We start from the raw sequence: 25,638 nt of genomic DNA on the forward strand, positions 1-25,638 counted from the left end.
GCAAAAATCTTCGTTGCAAAAATTTTTACCTAATGAAAAGTTTTTATTATATTATTATTAATATTTTTAGTCTTCAGCACAGTTTCTTTCCCCTTTATTATCTACTTTTCACTCCGCTCGTCGTTTACTTCAGCCTTTTTCCATATTATTCTAGAAATAATTACCGTACATGTAAAAGAACACGTTGCGTGAGCTTCGACTAATTGAAAATTTAGTAATTAAAATCGTGTCACGTGTGCGGAAGAGAAAAATAGACGAAAAAAGAAAAAACACTTGAATTAACAAAATACGCGTTACTCTAGCTTGTTACATACATACATGTATATATATATATATATATATATATATATATTTACATATATGCGTATGTGTATTATACAACTAGATCCCGGAAACGTTAATTCTAAAATTAACTCTAAAATAACAATGGAGGAAAAGTTGGATATGAACTAGAACACTGAAGTGCTGATTCCGCCGGCGCTGCTGCTGCTGCTGCTGCAATGCCGATGATGAATCGAGCCGTGCAGTTTAATCGTAACTAAACCGCAAGTCGTTGTGAAACTTTATTTCACCCTGTAACACCGCGTTCAGATATTATATCATACTACGCAAAAAATTCTACGCATGTAAATTTAAATATGTATAAGTTACACGATCGAAGCGAAGCGTGAAAATGTTTTAAAAAAAATTGAAAAATGAAAAACAAACCAGGACTGTGAAAAACGATATTCAACAGCTTTGTAACGCTGTATTGAATAATTCAAAGCGTATTTTCCGGCCTGGAAAAATGACAGGAACTCTTTCTCATTTTCACAACCGTTCGCTAAAAACTGCGTGACGCGTGGACGGTAGACAAGAAATACAGGGTTAAAAAGAAATGAAATGAAACGATGGAAGGAAAAAGGCACGCGGCATACAAAATTTACGGCAGTCCTATAGTCGTGTAGCCGTTCCCCAGGTGCTAGTTTCAACTCCATTCTGAGGAGCTTTCTTTTAGCGCAAGCAGGCTTCATCTATTCATACTTCGTTTCGCGGGTAGGCGTGCATGCAGTAAAGGAGACGTTATACTGACGAGTCGCAAAAATGAGTGTCCGTCTAGGCAGGTTTTCTTCGTCGTTTTTTGCCGTCTTAAAAACGGGAATATATGCCTGCTGGACACAATTAATTAGTAACAATTAGTAACGAATTATTATAAATTGGGTATGAAAAAGTTAAATTTTCACAAATTATATGTAAATGAAGAAATATTTTTCTTTAGTTTAAATACAGATCATTTTACTTGTTAAACTCGTTGTAGAATGAATGAGAAACTTAGAGAAGAGAAATGAAAAAGTAATAAGATAATTTCAAAGTAATTGTATAAGTATAAACCGACGAAAAACTATGAATATCGCAGTGCAGACGACGATCCTTGCTGATTTTTATATCCTACAGCGAATTTTTACGAGGCAAATTTAATAACCTAAAAAGACACAATAAATTTCGAAGGAAATAAGATTTCTAAATACGAGTGTGTTTTCCTTTATCACGACTTACCGAATTTCATGCAATTCGAAACTGCGGATTTTTCCTCAGCATAAATCGTCACGATAACGTTACTAACTTCAACATTATGAATTTTTCCACGTTTTGCTTTTTCGCGGAAAACTGTTCGCCCATATAACGTACCTACACACCTTCAACTTACCATTATCCACTCCAGCAGAAGATTCTCTTCTTCTCGGGTAAGTAACGTCCTAAGATTAGCTCGATACTATCGTAGCTGACGATGAGTAGCGGCGAAATACTTGTATAGATGTGCCTGGTGTTCCTGGAGAGTTCGGTTAGGATAGGTTATTCGTTCTTTCAAGTTGAGCTTAAGAAACTGCGAGCTGCAATGCTGCGGTGCATAAAGAGAAGAAAGAAGAGAGACGAAGGATGGACCCCTCGTTCTTCTGAGGACGGGAAAACTTGCAGGGATAGCGTGTAGTTAGCCCTACACGGGTAACCTAGCAACTCCCTTCCGTCGCTCGATGCACGTCACAACCTTTGAAAAGGCAACGTCGAAACGGAAAGGAAACACCTAACGGAACCTAACGGCAAGATTTCTTGTATAATGTATGCAGGGGGGGGGGGGGGGGGGAGGAGGTAGAACGACGATGCACTTTGGGGGGGGAATTTCTTCTCGTTCAAAAATTCATGAGTACATGAGTATATGTATATATATATGTATATATGTAATGCACAGATATCGGGTGTCTGATGTTACTAGGAAGCATGCGCCAAAAAAGGTGGATTTAGTGGTTGGAGACGTTTATATTTTTATAGATTTCTCATATATATTTCCCTTATTTTATTATTATTATTGTTGTTTATTTTTTTTCCGCTGTTCCCCTTTTACTTAAACAATATGTCGAAAATAAATGTCACGAATATCGCCTGAAGCCTAGCCGGTGCAATAAGCGCCTCGTTAAAGTTCTGGAAATGATAAAAAGAAGGAAATAAAAAAAGAAACGTGAGAAAAAAAACACACACACACACACACACAAACACAGTTTGAAAGCTCAACAGCCGTTGGCAACGGATGCCCCAGTTTTGAGGCTAACGATTTCCAGTATATCGGACTAGGCCTGCATATCTTCTTTTTTTCGAGAAGCTGGGTGAAACATGATGCAACGAACATGTTGCTGGACCTTTTCCAAAATTATTTTTTTTCACTTATTCTAAACAATATTCTTGGTATTTGTATAACGGAAAATCGTCCGAAATTTGATAACTGTTATAAAATCGCGAAGTGACTCGAAGCCGTTATGTCAAATTATAGACGATGTGCAGTCTTACTGTTTCCAAGACTCGTTCTTCGACGCGTTTTATTAAATCACGAGCTTTGGAAAGAAACTGACGTACGTCGAAATATTCTTATATCCGTCTGATTTTTTTTTTCTTTCTTTTTATTCATATTTTCCGTAATATTGAACGTTAATTCATCTCTGTATGCAAGCAATAAGTCTTTGCATCTTTTTTCTTCCAATTTTCGTAAAAATTTTCATCCTCAATTCCAAGCAGATCAATTTATTTATTCATTTACAGATTCAATGAACTGTGAATGTTCACATAATAATTTCACCGATCAAAATGTCATTGGAAATGTTTTGGCAATCACAATGTCACGTCTATAATATGGAATTACTGATAATCCATTATATGTATAGACACGAATAAACTTTGGAGAGATATTTGGAATATTTATCAATGTTGTGAGTATTTTTTTTTTCTGTCTCTTCTCCTTCTCATTTTTCATCTCGAAGAGAATAAAAAAAGTGATAAAAACCTCGGGGATTTCAAAAGCTGGGGATGCTTTTCCTCCGAATCTGTAAAATTAAAGTCATCACCCTGGTCTACAAGTAGTAACATAATTCTAGTTATGGATTGTGACATCCAATTACCGAACGAATTCTTCACATAAAGCTTCTCGGAATTAAAACTCCCTTCCCAACATGTCCCAGAATTGAGTTTTGTCCGATTTATTAGAAAAAATATCACATATGCTTGGGTAATAAGAGGACTTAAAAGTGCTTTTGAATGAAAGAAAATCCGCCATCAGGCTATGATATAAGAATCGTGGAAAGAAACGAAACTACGAATCCCGGGTTGAAAAAGTGAGAGAGTTTTATACCGAGAGGGAGAACCAGATGAGAGCCGCCCCCGAAAGCCGGGGAAGCTGAGATCGATATAACGCTACGTCATTGTGGCAGCCGCAGAGTGACGTCACAGGAGTCTGCGAACGCGATTCCAGTGGATATAAGAGAGGAAGAGAGAAAAACGAGGGGACGGCGATCCTGTTTAGGTTGGAAAGGTTGTTCCGCGATCCTAGGAGACAACTTATGTTTCCTCTTACGTGTCACGTGATTCGTTACTTATAAATACCTTACGTTATGCCAGATTCTTGGCATGTATGTACGTGTGTGAGAAGAAAAGCTTGGCTCTTTATATACGCGATCATATAAAACCTGGGGTTAATTTAGCGTCGCGATTCTCGAAAGGTTGTCGGTTGAACTTTGCCGCTGGGATACCGCAGGAGTAATAAATATAGGCGAGGAACTTAATCTCGTTAGCCAAGAGCGTATACGCGTATGGTATACACGTACGTATTACTCGTAATCCTTTCGCCGTTTCCGTCATTCCAACCTTTTTTTTAACTTTATTTCTTTATTTCTTTCTTTCTCTCTTTCATCTTTATTACACGTCTGCCACCGTGTAGTCATTTTTATTTATTTTTCTTTCCTACTTTTATACGAATAATATCTTGTACGTGTAACGTACAGTGAATTCTCCGTAATAGTTAAACAAAGTTTGACACTTTGGTTGCTCTTTTTCCGTCAATACTGTTTTTCGAATTATAGAATCAAACTAGAAAATTTACAGTAAATTACAATTTTATCTTCGAGTCGATCACTGTATAAGGAAAATTTCAAAGCTTTAACATTTTTCTTAGCTCGAATTTACAAATAAAAAAAAAAAGTCAAAACCGATTTATTCACTTTCGCAAAAATCGTTACACAGATTCATCTATTACAATAATCTACTGTAAACGCAAGATGAGAAACGAAGGATCGAAAAAGATCTCAAGGATTAATATTGAATTCAGGGAACTCGTCGAAGCGTATAATAATTTAGTAATAATATACACCCGCGTCTTATTACTCGGAAAAATTTCTCACGAGTGGTTCGTTTCTTTTAACAAGTTACGTTGGTAAATTTTTCCACCTCGAGTCGGTACGCGAAGAACTGAAGTTTACCAACCACGCCGTTGGTGAAAACGTAGTTCAAACGAAAACTGCCGCAAAAGTTTTTACGGGGGAAAGTTGGACCGCGTTATACGGTAATATTCGATCCTGCCTCTTTTGATCTATTTCGAGCCGTCGAGAGGACCGCGTACGTAACAGCTGCGCCATCTTTTTGATATTCTATAATTCAATTTTACACAAATTCAATTAAACCTATCCTCGAGTATATTTCGGGCCAAACGATCCTTGAGATTAAAAAACTTTTTTCTTACACGACTTCTAATTCGTTGATCTTACTCGTATGAATACGCGAAGGTGTTTCTGTGCAAAATTATAAACGTCACAACTTATTATGTACCATACGCAAAATGTTTGATGTACAATTATACCCGACATGTGAAAAAAATTCGTTTCAATTAAATCTAGCATACGTTGTGCAAATAAAAAAGCGGTTTTAGGTAGCTCGTAAGTCAGTTAGAACTTCACGTTTTCACACGCAGGTTTCAAGTTCATAGACAAGATCAAATATTAATATCCTATTTGAATTTCGAACTACAATCTTGGACTCGTTACACTAACGATTTGAAATCCCTCGAGTAACATTTACATGAAGATTTTACTATTTTTTTCATCACGGAAAACCGTATACCACCCGGGTTTCTTGGTTTCTCGGATCTTAACAAAGGAATTTGGAGGGGGAGGGGGGGGGGGGGGCGAAGCAAAGAAATTATCGAGAGAACGAGAAAAAAAATCAACTCCCGAAGTGCATTGCCGTATCTATAGATACAACGACGCTAATCTTTGACCGCGACGTCCTTAACATCTCGAGATCAAAGGTCACGAATCCCGGTTCTATTATTAGAAGAGACAAATTTCTCGACGGCGGTTCCATGAGGCAAAGCACACCTTGCAGTCAGCAAGCATCTGGAGCATCCGCTTCAGAATCTCTCTTTATCTCTTTTCTCTCTTTGTTCGCACCGTTTCTCTTGTTTTTCATTAAAAATAGCCTCCTTGGACATTCCGATCTGTATATATGTATTTATATATTCACGAGTGAGTCGTGTTAGTCACATGTGTATATATATATATATGCATATGTATACCTACGCGTAGTTTTTACCGTCTACTCAATGTTACTGCGAATCTGCGAATATCGCGATGATTGTGAGCGAAAAAAAAATCAGTGGTCAACAGGTTCCGAGGAAATGAGGACACGGTTTTAATCTTTTGCTTTTTTCAATTTTCTGGTTTCCCTTTCACACGTAAATTGTCATTTTTATTTCTTCAACAGTAAGGGGGATAAAAAAAATTTAGATCATTGTAAGCCATCGTATCACGCCGCTATATACTTATTATTGCGACATAGAAACGAAGTAATCGGACGTTTCGTTTCTTCGAAATCATTATTCGGTAATTATATACCCGTATAACCTCAGACCTTGCGTATAACAATCTATAAACACATGTGGCACAGCTTTTTAGTGTTGCGGGGAAACCCATTTTGTGTAACCAAAAAAAACTTTACCGGGAATACAGGTACCTACATATCATCATCGTGATGTATCATGTGTTGGATGGTTATGGGAGTTCAAAATGGCCCTGAAAATCGGCGCGCTTCTGCACCGCAGGTGTCTTTAAATTTAGGTCCGGTTCCAGTCGGTGGGTGACCAGGAATTTTAAAAGACATATAGAACGTGGACCACGTGCTCAACGTAATACGTTTATAATACGTTTCACTTTGACACGTCATTTGGGTCTTGGACCGCTTGTGAAGGATTTATCGCTACCTACGTACGATCCATCGATCCACGGCTGCAAACTTCCTTTCTGCAATGCACGTGATTGTAAAGCAAAGAGATGTAGATATTACCAAGGAGACTTTCACTGGAGCAAAAATTTATATCGTGATAACGTATTTCGTGATTACTTGCATTTTATAGAGTGATTAGGAGAAATTATTTGACAGATAAAATCGATTATGTAATTTCTCATGATTTATAAACATTTCACATGACTTCTCGGGATAACAAAGAGGTTCTTGTAATCCCAAATCATTTATTAGAATTACCCTTGAAGTTTCGTTACTTTTTTTTTGCATTCAATGAATTCATATTTCACATTTTGATTATTGAGAAAAATTTGGACAATTTTGAAAAAATAAAGAAAAAAATTGACGTGTTTTCCATTCGTCTTCAAACTCGTTATCGGCTGATCAAAAAATAAAAATATGTGTTAGCTGTCTAAAATCTCGAAGTACTCGAAAAGTCACGAAAGTGACGGAATTCGCAAGTCAACGCATAATATCGGCATTATTATTATTCTCCCTCGAAACCCTTCAAGTTTTGGGTGAAACTTAAAAACGACAATCCTGTACAAGTATGACATTCGAATTATCACTAAATATGCAAATCCTAAGCGATAATCTCTTCTGCGTTCGCCTTTTCCTTATCATTCATACCTGCATTTTCTTATCCTTCCCTTTACCACGTGTCTTGTGTCATTTTGTTTTCTTCTTTCTTATTTTTTACCGCACCTTCGGGAGAACCAATCATATAAATCTAATCGTAAATATCGCGCAGCCATTTCTTCAGAGTGGCCAGACACCTGGAAAATCTAAAAAACCTGGAAACGTCATGAAATTTTTTTCCCAAAAATTAAATTCTTATTTCTTCTTACATTTCACACTTTGCACTGCAACAACTGAGCAATATTCGCGTTTGTTAGCACTTACCTGTCCTTCCCCGGCCAGCGGCGTGCTCGCTCCGTTTATAATTGGCTCCTTTGACCATTCGATCGTCTTATTCGCCTACCTTGTGCAGCCTGCGTTTGCACAAGCAAATAAAAACCTCGGTCCATCGCCGATGAAGGGTGTCAAGCCTCAACGAAAATCCAAACTATTATTATACTCAACCTTTTTCCAAGCTTTCGTATTACGCAGAGTTTCGGTAGTAGGTACGTAAACGTATACTCGTATAATAATACTATATATAATATATATCGCAGATATAATCATCATACAGATATATAATAATGAACGATGAATTTCGAATGGAATGGAAAATTTTCCGGAATGAACGGAGAAACTGTGATAGAATATAAGTCTCGCGGGAAAATTCAGGTTATACAATTTTATTTTATATTGCAATTATTTTTACGCGGATACTCGAGTTTAACGCTCGACAGTTATTCTCGTGGTGTTTATGGGTGTTGAAAAAAAAAAAAAAAAAAAAAAACACAACTTGTAACCGTTGAATTTTACTTTAACAATTAAAATGTCAAACAAGAAAAGAGGGAAGAAAAAAAATTTCCACCGTCATTGATTCAGAGTTAAATGCGTTAAAATCGTTAAAGTTGGAAGAATATTTTTACGTCGAGTCGAAATTAGAGAAAGACCAAAAAAAAAAAAACGAAAATACAATTTCGAGAGCAAGTCAAAGTCAATTGTCTTTGTGACATGTTATACTTTTTTATGTGACATTGTTCTTGTTTTTTTTTTATTCATTTTTAACAATAAAAACACTGTAGCGACTTTTACGTTCAATTATAAGAGAAAAATTTCTACCGTCGTATAAATTTAAATCGGTGTACTTTAACCCTCTGCAAGTACGTACCTATCTGGTACTAATAAAATGCAAAAATGGCGTACCCATTTCCATAGAGTTATAATATAATTTAATGTTGCAGGTCGTAACCGGCAAAGTATCATTTATTCGTGCTGCTACATATTCTCTATCAGTTTTGTGAGGAAATAATTCCAGAATTATTTTACACATTTCTTTCTTGGCTTTTGTTTTTTTCTTTTTCCTTTTTTTGTTTTCTTTTATCGTCACACCGCAGCAGAGAGCTTTCAGCTTTATCTCCGCAGCTTTCTCGTATTCCCATAAATATGAATAACAGTTGTAATAAACCGTGTTAAATGCGGGTTCCTTGTACTCCGTGTCGTCACGCTGGCGCCACGTTTTGCACGTATTCTTACATGTATTCATATAGATTGCTAACATTCTTTCACTTTTTTCCTCGTATCATAGAAAATATCAGAGATATTCTCAGTTTCGTTTATATATATATATATATATATATATATATATATATATATATATATATATATATATATATATATATATATATATATAGGTGTAATCACTGCGAAACACGTTATTCGATCACACTTTGCGGTGAATACTTCGATATTTATTCGCAAATATATATATATGAGTAGTGATATAAATACTTTTCGGCGAAAAGATGGATAAAAAATGATAATAATAATAACCTCCTCCTATCAAAGGCATCGAATAACCATATTTTGCGCGTTATCACAACTCGGAGGGAATTTTTTTTCATCCACCTTATCCGGTTCAATTTTTACTTATACATACATATATACACATTATATAATATTCATATTTTTCTGCAAGTTATCTATCTTGTTTCAATATTTTATTACCATGAGAAAGTATCGTTTTAATTTCATTTACGACCATCGTATCACCGTGGAAATTTGTCTGGTGATTTGAGATGAAAATTTACTCGAAAGATATTCGCACTTTGATATACTTTCGTGAGAAAAACTCCGTAGTAAATAGGTGTAACAGTTTCTCAAATCCGTATACTTATATTATATCGTGGAAGGAAAAACAATTCCTAGAATTGAAGATCTGTGGTTTAGAATGTATAAAGCGTATAATTCGAAAGGAATGTGCAGAGTTTCCAATTTTTCATTTCGCCGAATTTTTGGTGATTACAAAATAAACGTCGTTCGAGGTTTCAAACGATGTCGAAGTTTCCGTTACGCATTATTCTATACAACAATGAGAGTTTTATACGTGTGATACGGTGAATAGTTTACTTTACGAACAAAGTCTTCTTCTCGCACGTTGGATTTCAATTTATTTTCGAACAACGATCGTCGAGAATATCTTTTCACAATTGTTTTCCCAGTGGTAGGTAGTTATGTATTACGACTACGATGTTACGTAGCATAATAAGCTATAAATTGAATTGTTTTCAATTTGTTTACATATGCCGATTCTTGGAACGATTTCTGCGTCATTGAACCGTGGTTATAAATTATTCCCTACACATATATATATATGTATGTATGTATGTGTATGTGTATAGATTTCCAAGTACCTAATACAGAGAGAAGAATTCTATCAATTTATAACGCAGTTACATATATATAAGAGAGATTTGTTTGAAGAATTTGAAATTTATTAGACTCGAGCTAATATAATAGCGGAGCGGCTGTTTTTATTCGTTTGTAATTTTTTTTGTCACAAAATGAAGAATAAACAAAAGATAACAATAATAATGATAATTGAAATAACGAAAATATTCGGATCCGTTAAACACATTCTGCATCGTTAATTAAAACGCCAGTTAGTTATGTTTAAACAAAATTATGAATTTAATTATACTTTCCTGTGTTATTTTGAAAATGTGAAAATTCCAATACTTATATATAATATACATCAAATAATTAATTTATATGCATTTTGTTATTTATTGCGAAGCAATTAGCCATAGAAAGCATATATATACGCAGTGACTTGACAAGCTTCGTGTTTACGCTAGTTTCTGGAAAGAATCTAGCTGATTAACATAAAGTTTCAATTCGTAGGCATAACTTTTTCATGCCATAACTGCGTCGTTCATTCATGAGACGACGACACTGCGCAAGTCTGATTATTCTATTCCGATATGCTAACACACGGATGACTCCTTTTCAAAACATCGTTGTCAATGTATCTGTCGATGTATGAAAAACCGCTGCGACGTATCATCCACGGTGTACGATCTGATGTGTCGGAAAATAGTTATGAACGGGAAAACGGTAGACGGAAAATATGATTGCTTGTGCTAACTATTCAATTTATTACCGGTAGGTGACTTGAAATTCTCTGTTTAAAGGGTGGGGGTGAAAATTTATAAACGTAAGAAAATAAAAGCTTCGACGTGACGTTCTATTTCATACGATTTGAAAATTTAAGTGTTCGAAATATACATAAATACGTCATAATTCTGACGATGTTTTCATTTTTTCTATTCTGAACTTTTACATTTTAAATACTGGTGTAAAATTGATCTTCTCATTTTTACAAATTTAATTCTGCTACCCTTATACTCTTCAATCTTATTCCACGTTCAACCCAACTTCTTTTTAAATGCATGGTCTAGAATTAATTAGAAAGCGGCGTTATTTGCTATTCAATTTAGCAGTCTCAACCGGAAATATCGTTGAGACTAGCAAATCGAAATTTGACTCGAAAATGAATGGCGACTGATCCACGTCAGTCGAGAAGACATCGGCAAAGCACTGGATTACGAAATAAAAAGTCGATTGCGACATTGATTTCATTTTACCATTTTTCTCAAATTATCATAAATGTGTAGATTTTGATCCAGAAAAACACTTAAATCTTTCAAACCTTGTCAAATTGGAAACAACAACAACTAGCGTAGGTACTATACGTATAGTCAAGGAACAACTTGCGGTGAAAAAATCGACCTACATTTTATCGGTGATTCGTTTTCCTCTCTGCCTCTCTTTGTTAGCAGAGGCGAAGGTGTTTCAACGCTCCTGCCCTGCACGCTTCTTCTTCCGGCGCGATTGTATGTATGTATAACGCAACTACAATACGAACTGCCATTATACACACGTGTACAGTACACCCTACCTATATTAGGTATACCTACGTTATAGGTATGCCAAAGCAGTAAATATAGGCACGTATTAATTACGGTTGAAAAAACTTTCCTTATGCATCGCGAAGCATCGCATCATGCACCATGCAACAGCATATAGCGCTTATACCTATCTCTCGGTGAAAGAATATTTTATATTTATATTTATATGTGCTGTTTGTACTTTCTGCACTGTAATGTGTAGGGCGGAGCTGAAAGTTTTCCGAATTTTTTAAAACTTCCGAAAGCACCAAATTCCGAATTTTTTTACTGGTGAAACTTAAAATAAGGAAATCAACGTTTCGAATTGTCGGAAATGCAACGCTTAAAAGTTTGGCAAATGCGAAAATGAGAAAATTAAAAAATTTGGAACATCCAAGAATTTTTGACATTTTTATGTTCGGAGGTCTGGACATTTTGGTTTTCGGTTTTTCTGATTTTTTACACCCACTTGTCGAGTAAACTACCCCGTGTTAGTATATTTTAATTTTACGAATTTCGCTCTATCGTAACTTTAATTTTCGGAATCCTGCTTTCCGGTTTTCGTCCATTCGAAACTTTGCCGTTTCGTAAAACTTGGAGTTTTTTACTTTGTATTTCGCCATCAAATAATTCGAAATTAGGCGCCTTTGGAACTTTTCAAATTCGGAACTTCAACTTAACTTTTCGTTTCAATTTTCACTCTCACCCGACAATCACCGATTGTCGTCAATATGTGAGGGAAATTCATAAAAAAAAAGGGCTATTTTTCCTCGTTGAAAATTGAATTCGCCGACGATGGCACCATATAACTTTTCCCATTACGAGACTAGCCGTTGAAATTTATCGCGCTCTTGAAAAACCGCCTCCTCGTCGACCCGGCGAAACTACCGAATTCCATATCCCGGGCAACTGCTGCCTCCAATCCTCCTCAAATTCTTTTCTATCATCCCCAATTCTGTTTCGTTTCACAACCATGCGATCCTCTCTCGATCACATTCGCCGCAACACCTGCCGACCTATTAAATATCGAGGAAGAGAAAAGAAACCCCTGTGACTGTGGCTTCGAGCTTAGGCTTCAGGCTTCGGGCTTCGAGCTTTGGGCGTCAGCGGTGACTCGGGGAGGATTTTAATGTCGAGGAATAACGCGTTGAGAATTCATCGTTGGGCGTAATATCTCTGGAAATATATTTCGAAGGAAAACGTAGCGTGATTTCAACGCTATACGGTTAAACGTGTAACAGGATGGCCACATACCTGGAAAATTTAGAGAACATAAAAATGTCAGTGAATTTAAAAGGAGTGATGAGAAAGAAAGCTGAAATTGTCAGGGGATTTTTAATTTGATCGTGGAAAAAATTGAAAATGTCGCTTTTTTATCACGGGAATTAGAAACGATTTTTTAGGTGAAAAGTTTCCTTTTTTTCGTTGAGAAAAAGAATTGACTCAAACTGACTTTTTTGTACGTTATATTTTTCCTCAATTCAGGAATTGAAAATCATGGAAGTAATAACAATACTGGAAAAACGAAAACCGGAGAGGGCCAAGGAAAAAAGTAGAAAAAAACTCAGCGCATTTAACATGGCTTATGATTAACCCAACACCATGTGTTCAAATTCAAGGTTGAATACTTCCTTTCGTACCTCTTATGGAGATGTACTTAAAAAAAAAAATTTCAACTCAATCTCAACTCTAGCAATTTTCACTTTATATAATCCTGATTTCGTAATTATTTCTTATTCAATTAACTCCTCCGCTGGACTGTAAGCCTGCGATGCATCATCCAATCAAGGACGAACAATCCTCGCTACTGAATGTGCACAAAATACACCATGTGATACACCCTGGCACTTTACGTGGGCGTCCATGGTCCATGGTCCATGGTCCATGGCGAAAGAGGCCTTACTCCTCCGCCTCTAATATTGAAGAGTAAACAACTTTGTTTTTGAGTGGAAAATAAACGTAAATACATACATGCATGTATATACAGTACAAGTATGTACCTATATAAGGTGCCGAACCCCCGCTTCGGGGGTTGGAGCGCCAGCGTCAATGCGGCCTGGAAGAGGGACGATCTCTGGAGGGAGGAAAAGAGAGAGAGAGAGAAAGGGGAGGAAGTGAAAGCCCGAGTTCAGCCGAAGGCTGAGGGGTGGAGGTGACCCCCCGTAGCATTAGGCCACCCCTTCCTTCCATCCACCCCTGCGCTGCTGCAGGCCGAATCAATACTCGGCCAACTACCTGTTTACGCTTTGCAAGACCTTATATACTCCTGTGTACCCATGTGTCTATGCATGTATGCATGAGTTCATGTATGTGCTCGATGCGGACGCGACTCATACGCTTTTCCTCACCCTATGTTTTCTTTTTCTCCAAATTTTTTTGTATTTAGTATTTAGTATTATATATATATATATATATTAGTATTTTTCGCTTATGGTAAAAAAATAAAAGTATCCTCTCACTCTAGTGTTGACCAAATGAAAGAGCTAAACTTAAAAAACTTGTAATTCCTTTTGATTTAATAATCATCAGACTTTATACTTCGTATCGCAACTTATTTAACTTCAAAAAAGAAGGGAATATGCAATTTTCACTTTAACTTCATCTTTTTTTTCTCTCACGTTTTTTATGCTCGGATAAACCAATGTAGCAAATTTATGAAAAGAAAATGGAATTTACAAGCTGTGTAAAAAGTTTTAGGGAAAGGATTTTCTATGATTGGGCGTAGCTTTATGGTCGGTAAAAATGTCGTACGAGAGACTTCTTCGTTATCGCATGATATTGTACATTTCTTTTTATTTAAAACAAAAAATCCTATTTTGACGCAGAAAATTGGAAAAATTATACCTTTATGTCCACTGAAATCTTACCCAAGCCGCAATTTCCTTTGTTATTTATAGAGACGGGCTTCTGTTTATCAAATGAAACGAAATTCTAGAAGATAACAAGGGTTTGGGCTGGCTGGTTCAAATTTCATTTTTCCATTCATTTTGTTTTTACTTCTAATTATCTTCTTTCGTTTCTCTCGTCATCTCGTTCCCTCAGCTTATCATGTTACATTCAACATTAATTTAAGGCGATAGCGATCTTACTTCTTATCCAACTTACCGATGTTTGAATACACTTGAATGAATCGGCCGAATATATTTTTCCTGTTGATATTTTGTACCTATCGTAAATTATTTTTCCTTTTTTTTCAACGAACAAGTAGAGAGTTTGAAACAAAGAAAAAATCTATCGGTAAACAAACCTTCCGATCGATCTCGTTAATCAAACGAAGCGTGAATCAAGCTCACTCCAATCCCACCCTCCGAGAGCTTTTGAATACATATTGTTGCGAACGATACTTCACCGCATCGACAAAATCGATGGTCCAATTTCCGTTTACCTCTTTTGCCTCGGTGGATATAAATTCGCCGGATCAACCTGATTATTGTTTACATTTATGTGAAATGAAAAATACACACGTGAAACTATCGTAATCGCTTTTCTTTTGAAAAAATTATTTGGAAAACATTAAATAGTCTAAAAGCTGTCAAAATTTCCGGTGTTAGTTAATCACGATAAATTGTGTGAATACAGATTCAATCACGTTGTAATTATTTTCTCTAAAAGAAAAACTTCGTTTTTGAGGGAAACGAAGTTAAATCTGCAAGCATGACTTTGAAGGTTTTTGCCGGTTTCTGGACTTTGCTTCGCTTTACTGATTGACGGTAAATGACGATAATTACATTACCGTTAACAAATAACAATTTTGCTATTAGATATCCTTCTTTGTCACAAGGTATACTGTCAGACTCTTTGTTTTCCTCGATTATAATATCCTTTCGTAAATATATAATAAACGGACAAAAATAATGATCATATTCTTGCCACGCAATCAATCTTTCGAAAGAATATAATTTAAAAAAAAAATCAAATTTCTCACTAAAAGTGTGAAATATTATTTTTTTCATATTTAATCAAATCAAAAAGTGAATATAGTAGAAATACGGAAAAGTTTGTGAAACGAAAAAGAGTTTAACAAAAGAATTGTGAACTGAAAGAAAAGAGCTGTCCTCTGTAGAGCGGCGCACGAGCAGCTCTTCATCTAACGCCCTCTTATTCAGGGTCACTGAGAGTACGCGGTTGAAGGGAAGCGAAAGGTCAAGTTTCCTCCCTAACCATCCGTGCTGTAATTAGCCTCCAGCAGCAGTTGCGGTTCTAGTGTTTCTCCGAAACTGGCAGAACTAATCGCTCTTCAAAATGCTGAGCTAAACTTTTCCTCGATCGAATTTAAGTGAGGAACAGTGAAGCCCTACCGCCACCGTATCGCTTTCATGTCTGTGTCGTGAAAAAGTATCGAACTTCCTGACAAATATTACGAATATCCGAATCGATCGTCCATATTATTTCCAATATCTAAGGTATTCGACAGAGAGTTTTACAAATGACATGTAAAACAATATGCAACAACGCGTCAAATCCGCGTCGAGAGAGTTTATCGATCATGCATTTCCGGTCTGCGAGAAACTCGCCTTATAGAATTTGAATATATGTGGTTATTCTGCTTTCAGGGAGGATATCCGGCTAAGCTGAAGAAGGTACTGATAGTAACAGCGCCGCTGTGGTTCAAGGCGCCGTTCAAAATCCTCCGACTCTTCGTCAGGGAAAAACTCCGGGATCGTGTTTTCACGGTGTCGATACCGCAGCTGACGCTTCACATACCCAGGGAATCTCTTTCCCGCCGTCTGGGCGGCACCTTGGAGGTTCAGCATGACGCCTGGCTACTTCACTGCCTTAAGTCAATGACTAACCGGGGCGGGGGTGAACTCTGCGAGGTGATAATCCGCACAATTCGCGTATATACCTTGTAAAGACTGTAAAGAGGGTCGAAGAAGTGGGTGAACTTTGCAAATTTATATCTCGACGAGCAATCGTTCGCATATTTTTTTCTTTTGTTTTGTTGACAATAACGTCAACCATTTCGCATGCATATGCCTAATTGTTTGGTTCTTAAACTAATCACAATCCATTTGAGTAATCCATTGTCGAGATTTAGACGTCGCGAAATTCATCCTGCACTCTTTCAGCCATCTACTCGAATAATACTTATTACATCTGTAACTCCTTAACACGTGTTTTTAATCATTTTCTTCGTCAGGTTGCCCCCGGCGTGGTCGCCCCGTTACCCCCAACGCTGAAGATCCAGAATCAGCAGCAGAACTCGAACGGCGGACCGATCGGCAGTCCAACCAGTCCCCTTAACGAGAAACTAAAGGCGAAAAATGGCGTCGCGAACAACAGCGAAATCGAAACCGAGCACACGAACGGCGATCATTGGCCCGGAAGCGACGAGGCACCCTCGCCGGTCCAACCTCCGTCTTCGGCCAGTTCCGGTTTCAGCGACGACGATAGTCTTCACGGCGACCTTGCACTCCAGGCCGTCTCGATGGAGCAACTTATCGAGGCTGTGCACACCAGGGGGAGGGTCGGACTCGTTTCCGAGTACATGGAGATCAGACAGAGACCGCCTGATGGCTCCTTCAACCATGCAAAGTTAGTACTACGCCTAGTATCAACCGGTGCCTTCTTGTACACTTGGTCGCAGTGATTCCGTAACGGCTAGTTTTTGCGAAGAGTCGGTTACGTTGGCAGCGCTGAATCAGACCGCAGCGCCACCGCACGGCCTATCCGCGAAACAGACTTAATCTTTGTGAACGTAACATAACTCATGACCGTCTAACTTGACACAAAAATATAAAATTTGACGGTTATGGTTTGTCTGTTATGTTTACCAAGATTGAGCCGATTCTCCATTGCCAACGTAACCAATTCGTCGAAAATATTAGCCGTCTTATTGCTAGAATTATCGCAGTCGAGTGTACAAAACACCGGCTGGAATTCTTCACGTTATCTCGGAGGATATTGCGTCAACTTGGGTTACGAATCCTCGGCGCGTCATCGAGTTCTTCTCGAAATCAATCCTCGGTAAACAATTTACGAGCGGATGTTCATCTCTTGTTATCGTGATACGTGATTATTATATGCCTGCGTTAATGCTGCACGACTTGATTCAGCTATCCAGAGTTAGGCTATATCTATGTCCACTTCTTAGACGAGTGACGCCAAGATTAATTTTCTCAACGTATTCTTTGGTAATTTAACACTATTTTGTCTGCGATATTTAATCGAATTAACTAATATTTTCATATTATCGTAGTTTTCTCAGAAATATTGTGATTTAAAATGATCGATCGACTCATTAGCTAAGGTATTGCATTATAATGCTATTCAATTGCAACTCACTTGTTTTGTCAAAAACCAATCATTGATTTTTGATGTGTTTATTTATCTGATGTTTTTGAAAAAAAAATACGTATGTCAATTGTAGTTTTGACTATAAATGTAGCAAACTTTACTCTATACACAGTGATTTTTACCAATTCTAGCGTAAATTCTGCATTTTACGGAGTGTATTTTACCGACAAAAAAGCTGTTGTGTCTCTCTTTTTATGCAGATTTGACTAAAGTCTGCTCCTTTATTCTCTCCGTGCAGGCAATTATTACATATACGTATGTGAAATAAAAGTATCTTGTTCAAACTTCTCGTGGTCTTGGAAATAAATAACAGGAAACGACAACGCCAAACGGAGAACATAGGTTTATGAATCTTATGGAATGAACTGTCGAAAGTTTGACGAAATTTTTTTCGCGGGATCCGAGAACCGCAGAAACCGCAACATAAGTAAAGATGAAAAGAAGGAAAAATAATAAAATAAAAAATACCAATCCTCGTTTCACGACGTGAAAAGCTTGGATATCTTTCCTAGAGTTCTTCGTGACGAATCGTTTCTTGTGAATGATTTGCGTCTAAAAATACTTGGCTGTTAACTTATATGTGAATTTTCTACTTTTCAGACTCAGAACGAATCAGCCGAAGAACAGGTACACCGATGTCTTGTGCTACGATCACAGCAGAGTGAGTCTATCGGAAGTGGAAAATGATCCGTCTTCGGATTACATAAACGCGAATTTTGTCGACGGTTACAAACAGAAAAATGCTTTCATAAGCACCCAGGGTCCATTGCCAAAGACATGTGGCGATTTTTGGAGGATGGTTTGGGAGCAGCAAAGCCTTGTCGTCGTTATGACTACGAGGTGGGTGAATTTGTTTTGACGAAATTTTACAGAAAACGTCACGAGCACATTATTGTAAAAGGTTGACAGAAAATCACTGATCCGTTGTTACGCAAGCGAAAAAATTTGATCTTTTTACCGAGTTTCCATTTTGTTGTTTGCGAGTGTGTTTGAATCGACGATATGTGCCGTAATAAATTTCGCTTACACATGTATATATATATATATATATATATATATATATATATATATATATACACGTTTAACGTAGAACGCTACCGATGTTTTGGACTCTTTCCAAAATTTTATACCGCACGCTTCGTTATCTCGTTCTTTTGGTGCAATTTTACTGAGTACAGCCGTAACATTTCATGCGAATGCTTGCAGCAAGCTTGTAGATATTAATCACCTTTGTATGTTTGTACAAATCGCTTGCAGTTTGCTTTGCATTTTCTCGGCTGAGAAATGAGTAGTTCAACGTAGCGTGACATATTTTTACAATCCGTCTGCCCACACGAGTCTCGCATGCAGCGCTATTTTTCGCATAGCTTCGTAAAATGATATCCATTTGGTTTCGGAGAAAATTTCCTTTACCCCACCTGTACGAAAATCGATCAGCCAAGACGGTACTGCGTCAATCCATACTTATTTTTAGAACAAACGTAAATAAGTAACGGCTGTGCGTGTGTGTGAGTGTGTTTGTGTTTAGTTTCGACGAAGTCGCCAAATTAACTTTTGCAAAACATGGCACGAGAATAACCCCCGCCCACGTTTTCTTGTGGCTAAATCAAGTTACATGACAATTTTCGCACGTGTTAATTTTTCAATTCTTTTTTACATCAACAGAGTCGTCGAACGGGGGCGTACAAAATGTGCCCAATACTGGGGGCCCAAACCTGGGGACGAAGTTTCGGCTGGAGGATACACAGTCACTACTCTCGAAGTTGAAACGAATCCTGACTACACGATATCCATGCTCCTCCTCACCAATGACAAGGTAACGAATATACCTCGCAACACGTTTATATGTAATCTGCAAACTCAAATCGTTGCTGTAAATTTTTGCTACGCGGAAATTCGGTACAAAATTATTTAGTGAAAAGATTTTTACGAAAGAAATGAGTGTTTCCTCAATTTACTTTTCTTTCTGTCTCGGACAATTGTCAAAGTAATATCGTGTCTCCCGCTTAAGGAGCTTACGGGACACTAGAGACTCTTAATACGGTACATTGCGATGTTTCGGAAAAGGGATTCAATTGCCAGTGAAAGAATCAATATCAGTTTACTTCGACAAATCGAAGAACATACAGATTCGGTCGCGTTCGGTATTTATTTCAGCAAAATTACGTTGTTCTGAATATGAAGCGTCAAAAAAGAGCCTTTACCGTATTAAAAGCGGAATGTTGATTAAAAAAATTTTTACAATGAAATCTTTTTCATCCTCAAAGCAGTTTTATTGACTTAAATTTCCGTGGAAATCTCTGCGTATATCTAAACTAACAATTAGATATAGATGATACCGTTTCCCTCAGCCTTTTATTTATATCCCTAAGCTGTCCTTTGAGAAAAAATTATACAAAATTTTCCAAAATTCTTTCAGACGGACGAAACCAGGGAAGTTTGTCATATGCTTTACACAGCCTGGCCAGATTACGGTGTACCACAATCGGCGAAAGCCTTGCTACAGTTTTTATCATTAGTCAGACAACAACAGAGCAAACTTCTTGCTAGTCGAGGTGACACTTGGGCAGGCCATCCTCGAGGACCCCCGATAGTAGTGCATTGCAGTGCCGGCATTGGGAGGACGGGTAAATTTTCAAATGATTTGGTACTTTCTGTCTACCGTTCCACTGGAAATTAGTGAATTAATACCAATATAAATTATTTCAGGTACCTTTTGCACCCTGGACATTTGTATATCGCGTCTCGAAGACACGGGGACAGTCGACGTCCGGGGGACGGTTGAAAGAATCCGAGCCCAAAGAGCGTACAGCATCCAAATGCCTGACCAGTACGTATTTTGCCATAGAGCACTCGCGGAATACGCGCTATCTCGCGGTATGCTGAGTCCACAGCACCTGGCAATGCTGCCGTCAACCGTTGAAGAGGATTCTGACTAATCTATAGCTATTTAATTGTATTATTATGTAAGGCCCAACCTGTAACCAAACCCTTTCGTCCTGTTCCTCGACTCACAGGGTCTAACAAAAAATTCCGGAGGAAAACGTATATTTAGGTAACGCATTACTGAGATCTGAGTGAAAAGTGCTGTTCCTGATTATCCAGTATAAAAGTGTACATTTTTCAACAATTCTTCTAGATGCCATCACGAAGTGAGATTTTTTTACGTCAATTTAGAACATTTTAAATGGCGAACAATTTTTTTGCGGGTCAACGGGTATCTGAGGTGTCTTTCTCGCTCTGTCCCTCTCTTAGTTTTTTTTTTTTTTTTTTTTTTTTTTCTCTTTTTCGTCAATATTTCCATCACCCATTACTTCCAGTACTCAAAAATAACCAGCATATATATTTTTTGCGATACGGTCGACCCAACTTTCGATAAATAGAAATCATCTGTTTCCGTATTCATATTGAGATGAAAATAATCCGTAATTTACAGTGATTTGTCCAATCGACAGTTTAAACTCTGTTATTGATGATAATAGAGCTCGAACTTGATATTGTGAATAGAATTAATTAAAGTTCATTTATTGATTGGAAAATCATTGAAAAAATTAGAACTTTAATCTTGAACGATAAGCGTAATCGAATTGATGCCGAATTTCGGATATATTTTTAGGTTATAGAGTATTGCGACTGATGGAGTATAATGGGGATTTAGTAGAACAATCAATTGGACTGAGTGGAGAACATTTTTAAATAAATAAAACTAAGAGAAAAAATTGAATAAAAGATAGGAGAAAAAGTATATAATCATTAACATTGCGAGAATAGAAAATCTGAGTTAATATAACTTTGATGGCAATGTATAATATTTATATCTATTATTCTAAACTTAAAATATGAAAAATGAATTTATGTTGTGTCAATTGAAAGATTCGTACGTACCAGTACGATTGACACCTTCACACTTTAAGTGCTACCTATAAACTTGTAAAAAGGTTTTTCTTCCGTTAGTTTTCGTGGTACACGGAGATTACGAAAAAATCTTACGTTCTTATCTACCATCTACAACGCACATGCCTCGTTTTCATTCTAAGAAGTCACTTTTAAAAACGTATTTTAAGTTCAGGACTGGGTTTGAGCTTATTTCTGTTGTACCTATTCTAAATTCAAACTTTATTGCTAACCCATGGCGCATCTTCTTACGCAGTAACAAGATTACCTAAGATGCAAAAATAATATTTCCATCTGAAAATGCCAAGTAATTTATTGATTCACATCACCCGGTGTTAGGATGAGCAAGTTAAATCTATTAAAATTTTGAAAAACGATCGAATAAGTCATGACGTGTCCGAATCCTTCTGGTCGTGAAGATGTTACTATATGCGTATGTAATTGATTTTTGAATCAGTGTATGAAAAATCTTTGAGAAGTGAAACGTTTTCGACAAAAATTTTATTGTGTTCGCCCGATTAATAATAAAGTAAATTCATAAGAATCTTTAAGTACCCTCAGGTACCAAATATGGGCATATTATTATTAAATTAATGTTAATAATTTTGTTGAAAAAAAAACTATTTATTACAAATATTGATACGAGTCTAACGAAATAATAATTTCTTTGCTAAGTGATATATACACATATGTATATTTGTATCTCTCGTCTAACCCAATTTTGTTTTACAATAAGGTTGACTCTACCGACCGTTATTAAATATGTATACCAGTATTCCGTGTGTGCTGAAAAAGAACTACGGTTAATAATTGATTATTATTATGATTATTATTAATATTATTGAATGAATGCGTATAAGCGTGTATTTAGTGAGGTTTTTGCTGCAACTCGATATTCATTCCTGGACGAGTTTCAAAATTGTATGGAAAATTCTCGATAGCGATAAATAACGAGTGGTAGTATAAAGTCTCCCGAATAGAATTTGATAAATTGATATCTTTCTATTTCCATTTATAACTTTTAACTGCTGTAATGTTAGTTATAGAGCTGGGTGCATCAACATATGATTTCCCGTTATTCTCAAGTACATTATAGTGATATTGCATTTGGCATTGTTAATCGTTAACCGGAAGTCAGAAAAATATTTGCCCCCAGCTTAGTGTTAAATTTAAAAAAGAAAATAGGCTTTAAGCAAGTATAACGACTATTTAAAACAGAAACAAAAGAAAAAAAAACAGCACATATACCCACACATATTGAGGTAAAATAAATAAATGATGTCGAGATGTACCCATGAACGAAATCTTGAATACACCATCCTTCATGTCTGAAGCAAATCTGACACACGAATCGTGATTGCGTCAGTAAAATTTAGAGGATTCATAACCGCTCGCAACATATGTAAATCATGAATTACGAGTTGGCCTCTGGTGAATTGTACGTCTCTATAATCTTGATCGAACTGTACATATTATGCCTTCAATTACCGTAAATGTACCTAATTAATTTAATATATTTCAGAAAAAAATTACTGTCATTTACCTACGTAATTACTTGAATGAGAATGAATTAGAAAAAAAAAGTTAAAAATTACAAAAACATACCTTTAGAAATAAAACAATTTCATATTTTATTACGTCAGACCAAAAAGTAATTGAATTATGTAATTTATAGCACAAAATAATAAACGTGTATTAATCTTTAAGGGTCTTGAACGTGAATTTTTTGTCTAGCGTTTAATACATCGTACCGTACTGCTATTACTTCTACTATTACCATGTCACTAAATGCCCCGTTGGTTGGACATATAAAATTGCAGATGCTTTGGAAATCAATATAGTAATAATCAATGAATAATAAACACTATAAAATTGTTGTGATTTTGAATGTTGGTTGTCATATCAATTAATTGTTGAAAGAAAAAATTATTCATTACTCGAATATATAGTACAGTACCGTCGTTACTCATCACGCGAATCGTGATCATTTCTCATTAAATTTGTGATATTAATTTAAAAAGAAAAGAAAAGAAAATCAATAGATAAACCCTTTCTGAGCTCGAAATTATTTTTATCAGACTTCCGATATTTTTGCAATCTATAAAAATGCTATGGTTAATACAAGTATATCAATATTTAACGTGCTTTATAAATTTTACCGACGTACATACATTATACGTATCTACGCTCACAATACATTCAATTAAATAATACCTCAAAAATGACATAAAATTTATAACAGAAAAAAATAAATTAAAGAAAACGTTCAAATATTTACGTATTCGGTGTCGGGTAATTCACGTATTTTCTTCTACCTCCTAGGAATATATTTCTCCGATAATTTAGGTTATAAACAATTAGCTCGAACGACGAAGGAACGGGACAATTCATTTCATCTGTCTACGCCATTGTTGATTTTGAAAGATATGTTATTTTTTCTTTTCAAACTTCAAAGGCGTTAGAAAAATTAAGCGAGGAGTCTATTTCCCATACCAAGAATGTGAGTATTTTATCACCGACCGAATTCCCGGACAGCAACTTCAAGAAAAATTGCAAACGACCCCATTAGGTGTACGCATATATTGCAGATTATGTATCATAAATGAAAATGATATTTAGAGTAATTAACTATCTTCCAATTCTCTCTGTGTATGAATTACACGAGTAGATGCGCGGAGTGTAAGTGGATATACATATGTAATGAGGATTGGAGTATTATCAAATCTCATATGAAACAGAGAGGAATGGCTTCGAAATGACAATAACTCACAGTTATTACCCACCCATGCACGTTACGTGACATTATTATTTGTCCCACCGCATCTAGTTTCATGGGTACAATAAATTTTTCGTCGCGTTTTAACAGACATCTTGTTGTTGAGATCAGTATTGTGGATATAGACAACAACTACTCCTACCTAATACAATATAGTAACAAATTGAACATTAAAAAGTAAAATGATGACACGCTGTTAACATTTAAAGATGCGTCAGCCCGATATAATAAATACCCGTAATATGATAAATACAAAAATTAAATATCTACCACGTAAAATCTGCCCAATACAAAAAAAAATTATATAAAAGGTACAAGTTACTTTGTTACTACATGCAAGTCAGATAATACACAGATAGAAGTACACTACATAAATGATATAGATGCTACCTAACCGTATATAAGTATAATATCTTAGAAATCTGTCTATACGCGTCGTTTTATATGTGGATGTTACAAACTGTTGTAAATATTCTAAATAAATACTAAATCCGTAATAATATAGTCGAATTATTGCTTAAATTTTATCCATAGGTAAAAAAAAGCAAGAAGATATCGTAATTGAACTTTTATTTTATCATCTTTATTTAAATCCCAGCCATAAGTATGAAAGAACATGCTGGTTTCGTATAGTCCATTTGCTACAAACAAAAAAGAACAATTGAAATTTTTTGATACCATTAATTTTATTTTCTAATCGCTGGGCGGCGAAGATGGGGGGGGGGGGAGGGATCATCGGTAGTATAGCAGAATTTAAACCAGATTCAGAAGTAACTTTGGCCTCCATTTCAAACTCATAGTTTAAGTCGGAAAATATCAATTGTAGATAAAAACTTGTATTAAAAAAAATTGTAATTAATTAAATTTCCTACAATGTTTCAATCGTGAGCATATTCAATCAAACGTTGAAATTTGGACGAGTTATTTGACGAAAACAAATTTCCTCATAAATTCAATATGGCGACTGAAACTATTGCAAAGCTTGTTCGAAAATCTGGTTTTATTGTTTGACTACCAATTACTCTTCCTCTAACTATTAGAAAAAAAAAATAAAGATATCGAAAAATTTCAATTTCAATATATTCTACACGTATAAGAACGTAATTCGAATAAATTGAGCGAGCGAACGACGCGCCGCTGCGTGGGTTCGGCGCTTCGCCGTCAGACGGCGCCACCGTCGAATCGCACAGGCGCAATCCAGCCTTAGTCAAAGGGAAATATCAATGGGAGGGCAGA

At 36.2% G+C, this 25,638-nt stretch overlaps 1 protein-coding gene across 2 annotated transcripts in view; it reads left to right on the plus strand.

Moving 5' to 3' along the window:
- Positions 1-21,778, plus strand: part of LOC124413492 (tyrosine-protein phosphatase non-receptor type 9) — a 57,003-nt gene extending 35,225 nt beyond the window's left edge. For both annotated transcript variants that reach the window (XM_046894110.1, XM_046894109.1), the window contains exons 5-10: positions 15,989-16,252; positions 16,576-16,970; positions 18,333-18,572; positions 19,398-19,548; positions 20,152-20,359; positions 20,442-21,778. In XM_046894110.1, coding sequence (XP_046750066.1) covers positions 15,989-16,252; positions 16,576-16,970; positions 18,333-18,572; positions 19,398-19,548; positions 20,152-20,359; positions 20,442-20,671 — 1,488 coding nt within the window. In that variant the 3' untranslated portion in view covers positions 20,672-21,778. The remainder of the gene's footprint in view (positions 1-15,988; positions 16,253-16,575; positions 16,971-18,332; positions 18,573-19,397; positions 19,549-20,151; positions 20,360-20,441) is intronic.
- The last annotated feature ends 3,860 nt before the right edge of the window (positions 21,779-25,638 follow it).

Source organism: Diprion similis, chromosome 12 (genome assembly GCF_021155765.1).
Source record: "Diprion similis isolate iyDipSimi1 chromosome 12, iyDipSimi1.1, whole genome shotgun sequence".
NCBI classification, from domain to species: domain Eukaryota; kingdom Metazoa; phylum Arthropoda; class Insecta; order Hymenoptera; family Diprionidae; genus Diprion; species Diprion similis.